At 39.4% G+C, this 4,563-nt stretch overlaps 1 protein-coding gene across 1 annotated transcript; it reads right to left on the minus strand.

The window, feature by feature from the left end:
* Positions 1-1,116: 1,116 nt before the first annotated feature.
* Positions 1,117-3,776, minus strand: LOC148910525 (uncharacterized). The gene is made up of 4 exons (XM_089031500.1): positions 3,732-3,776; positions 3,485-3,621; positions 2,114-3,094; positions 1,117-1,978 (listed from the first exon to the last, which is right to left on the minus strand). Exons 2-4 carry the CDS (start codon positions 3,617-3,619, stop codon positions 1,238-1,240), a joined length of 1,857 nt encoding a protein of 618 aa, XP_088887626.1. The 5' UTR covers positions 3,620-3,621; positions 3,732-3,776; the 3' UTR covers positions 1,117-1,237.
* Positions 3,777-4,563: the final 787 nt, after the last annotated feature.

Raw genomic sequence — 4,563 nt, forward strand, 5'->3', positions numbered from 1 at the left:
TGTAAGTATGGCTTCTTGCGTCTTGTCTTAATGTGAGACGTCTCAAGCTCGAAGGAGACACAGATTTCCTGAAGCATTTGGATTGAAAAAGATGATAGCTTGGATTTGGATGCCATTTCGCAGATATTGTAATGATCAAACATGATTGGATGTTGTGCAGAAACCAGTTCCATTACTTCATTCATTACATCAAACAATTCTTTTTCTTTGTTTTCCTCATTTTTCTTCATTTCATCGTTGTCTTCGTCATCAGCTGAGCCTAGCTTCTTTTTTCTTGCCAAACGCGAGAAAAAGCCTGCAATTTGTTGCGACGTAAGATATTCATTCTTATTGAACATACTTGAGCCATCTTTGTTTTTGGCCCTTCTCATGGTCTGGGCCACAGCTGCAGGATTGGCCTTCCTTCCAGTTGATTCTCCGTTTTCAAAAATATCGGTTAGATAGTTTTTCTGTGCTTCATTAAATATTTTTCGTTTTGCTGCTGATTTTAGTGCCCATCCTTTAGGAAGCACTTGATCATGATCTAGATTGACGGTAGTGTCCCCATCTATCTGAGGAACGTCAGTAGCACCATGCTCTAGCTTTGTAGCGTACATAATCATAGCTCTGTCATACAGAGTTTCATGCTCAAGAACATATTTGTGGCTTCCATAATCAATATGCTTTTCGAGAGAAGAATATCTCTGAAAAGACATAATACAGCCTTCTTCGGGGCAAAAGAATAACGCATTTTCGTCATTTCGACCAATTTTCGCGCCCTCACTATCTTCGTCTTGGTTATCTTCTGTTAAGTTGACATCATCATCATTATCATCATCGTCATCATCATCGTCATCATCATCATTGTCCTTAACTTTTTTTACCTTCTGCAGTGACTCAGCTTTAAGAGCGGGTTTTTTTGTCGGCATTTTTCTTGCTTTGATGGAAACAAAGGTAACCTTTGATACTTCATAATCTGGAATCTTGTTGAGCTTTGGCAATTTGTTGGGCAGATTAAAGCTACTCCAAGGCATAAATTTGCCAGCACCAATTTCATAAGCCCTCCAAACCGTAATTCCTTCATTGCTGTAAGCGATGTTGTTAATAAAGCTCACACCTTCCCATATTTCTGATAAGTCTGGAGAAGCTTGAGCGCCGCACAGTGTTACTCTTACCCCAGGGATTCCTCCAAATGACTCCATAGCACACTTCATTTGTTGAGCAGTATCTATATCATGTCCTGAGTTTAAATACTTCTTCATATGATTCTTGATAGTTGCAGCCTTTCTATCGCATGCGCCTTTGCCGCCCTGTCTGAGAAATCAATGCGCACTAGATTAAAGTCATTTTGTGATGCAACCTGATAAATGCCAAGGATTGTCGATGCAGAATGATAACATCCGGCATTATCTTGTCTGAGGTAAAGAGAGGTAATGTCAGAAGTGATGCTCTTAAGTTGCTGTAGAACGTCGTCAAAAATAGCCAGAACAGCAGGACTGTCCTGAATGCAGCTTTCAAATATATGTACAAACGTCAACATTTTCATTTCTCCTTCATCTGTTTTGGTCATGGCAACAGTTATGTGCCAGGGGATCCCGCGCTTACCAAACCAGTCTTGCTGGCTTTCTCGGAACTTTCTTGGCAAAAACTTCATTGCCCAGTCGGAAACTAAAAGCACTGCCTCCTTTCTTAAATCTTTAATAATTTCTTGCCTTGCTTGATCTTGATTAATTGATCGTAAAAGATGGGACTTCCAGGCCTCGATGTTCTGCGCGGACTGGGAGATCAAGAACTCCATTTCTCCTTTATCTTCCAAGGTGCATCTAGTGCTTTCTACTACGCATTTTATTTCTTTCAGAGTTACAGGAAATAAGTTACATCTATCGCATTTCAGGTCATGCTCGTGGTCACAGTCAATCATGTGGTCATCTTCACTTGGATAACTTAGGGCGTGCGTTCTGCAATGATCTGCAACCTTTGAGCTTTTGGTAACGTGAACCTTCAACAAAACATTATAACGATATTATGCATGTATTTCATGATGCTCATTGGTTTGGAGCTTGGGACTTTACTGCAGCGTGCGCTTTCAATAATGAATTGTTGCAGAATAACTGAAAGTGAACATTTAGTTTACCTTATAGTCGCCTTTGAAGTAACGCTTTGCTAGTTTGAGATTCTGCTTTATTTCCTTCGCCCAAGTAAGCCCATTCCCGTAAGTGTCTCCAAGCTTTTCAACCAACTCTTCAAGATCATCAAAGGCTTTTGCTCCAAGTGCTGAAAAGTTGTCTAAGCCCTGTAAAGATTTGCGTATTGAAGCTGAACATACGCTGAGAACTCTGCATAACGAACTACGACTCATTGGTTTGAAACCTGTCTCTTGACAATAGCTTTGGTACTGACAAATAATTTGCTCAGGTATCAAAGATCGTATAACATTTGGGATCCTGATTTCTGTTTGTGACGATAACTTTAGCGTTTTCTCGCCAAATGGCAAATCTTGTACAATATGTGAGCTGGTAATGAATATAATGAAGTGCTCAAGCTTTTCTGGTTGAACGTACATTCGCGTGTTCTTAGTGGAAGGTAAAACTGCCCCTCTGCCGTGGAGTAAAAGGTGGTGTCTTGCAAGATTGAAGCGATATCTTGTCAAACTAGGTATCCACCTGCGAAGCTCTTTAAAACTCAATTTGTCCGCCATGATGGATAATATCTGTCTGCGGGTGCTCCAAGAACTGCTGTTATTGTAGCATTCAGATAAAGCCTTCATAAGGGAGTTATCAACACTACATTTATTAGACTTCGTTTCTTTCAATGCAGAAAATAGCATTTCAGAATCTTCAGGAGCAATCTCCTTCAGGCATGCATCTACAACCTGTTGCGTTTTCCGGATATGAAAACGCTTTGTGCGCTCTGATGTTTGTTCCCATGGCAACGAAAGAGAATGACGAATAGGGCTAATGTCCCGTGAACAAAGGAAGGCATTCAATTTTTCTTTTGGGGAAGGAACAACCTCCGTTTCTTCCACAGTGACGGATAAGTAAGAAGATTCGCTTGGTTGATACAGACTTGTAGGCGTGGAGAACTTTGGATTAAACGTCACCTCCTCCTTTTTGTCCTAAAATTATTTAACAAAAAAAATAATTATAAAAAATATAAGAAAATGAACGCACTTCTAATTCTGATTTCATTTATCGGTAGAATACGTAAATTCCCGACCCACAAAAACATGTAAAATACGCATTAACGTTTCGTTGATTTTCAGAGTTTCCCACTTCCTCTCCCTTCCCTTCCCACTCCCCTTCCCATTTCCCGCTCCACACGTTTTCATATTATACCAATTCGCCGCCACTCGCGCCGCCTTTACTAATTTAATCTGATTAGCAAACCGACTAACAAATAAATAAATAAAATAACCAAGGGTTTTGAAAACAGCACTAACGCACAAAAATCATTTATTTTAGTAACAAAAGCATTCCTTCAGTTTTCAAGGAGAAAAGATTTTTACCAGCGACAAATTACTTATTTGCTCAACAATCCTCTGTTCATCCAGTTCTTGTTTTTGGGAGGCGCTGGTGGTGACCGGAGTCTGTAAATCGGAGTCTTCGAGTTGTTTAAGAGTTTTTCTGCAATTTATGCACATTCCTACAAGTAAATGAAAGAAACATTTTTATTACTATAAAAGTATTTCATAGAAAGAAAAAATGCGCAAATCAAACCTCGAGGATCATTAAGAATGCAAACTTGTTACTGACCTGAACCTACTTGTAGGAATACGCCAGTCTTATTTAATATCGTAGACGAATCGGATTTTCCTATTCCTCTTTCAAATCTCGGCCATTTGGTCTTTTGATGCTTAGATATTTCAACAGGTACTCTACACCTTGTATTGCAACCTCTTGTCCATCCCAATCCTAATTTTGAACGATGGAATGGACATATTGACCACGTATCAACATCATTTGGACAAACAAATATGGCTGCCCGACTCAAGATCAAGTTAACTTCATTTTCGGGGCCAGAGAACGCAAAGGCGGTCTTGTGGTCGAAAATCTCCTTTCTGCAGGCCAATAAAGGGATTATGGTAGTATCTCGTTTCCTGTCCTTTGGATCGAACCCACAGCTTCCTCCAACCAAAGATTTAAAAGAGCAACTAGCTTCCATTTTATGTTTACAAGCACCTTAATCAACAACACCAACTCGCATCTGAATTTTTCTTATTGTATTTCTATTTTATCTAGCAGTGGAAAACAACATGCATAACTAGAATCAGATGTCACTGTCAGTTTTTTGGTGACGTGTATTGTTTTAAGCGGCATGCATTGTGGATTACATGTTTACATCTCAGATTACCGTCCTTTCCCAATTTATCATGCTAGGAGCAAGAAAAATAGAACGACTACTTATTCTTCACCTAACTATAAATAATATTCAACGGTTAAAGCAGAATAGTCTGAAGTAATCCGAAAATATGGTGAGCAATCCCTACTGTAATCGTTCAACACTTTGTTAGTTATTCAAGTTTGCTTACAATACTCAGTCCACTTCTCAGTCGCGAATAGCAAAGCGTGTTTGAATCTGAGCCTC

The sequence above is a fragment of the Actinia tenebrosa genome, unplaced genomic scaffold (assembly GCF_029948245.1).
Source record: "Actinia tenebrosa isolate PJP-AT-01 unplaced genomic scaffold, QUT_ActTen_1.0 PGA_scaffold16__25_contigs__length_10494907, whole genome shotgun sequence".
Taxonomy (NCBI): Eukaryota; Metazoa; Cnidaria; class Anthozoa; order Actiniaria; family Actiniidae; genus Actinia; species Actinia tenebrosa.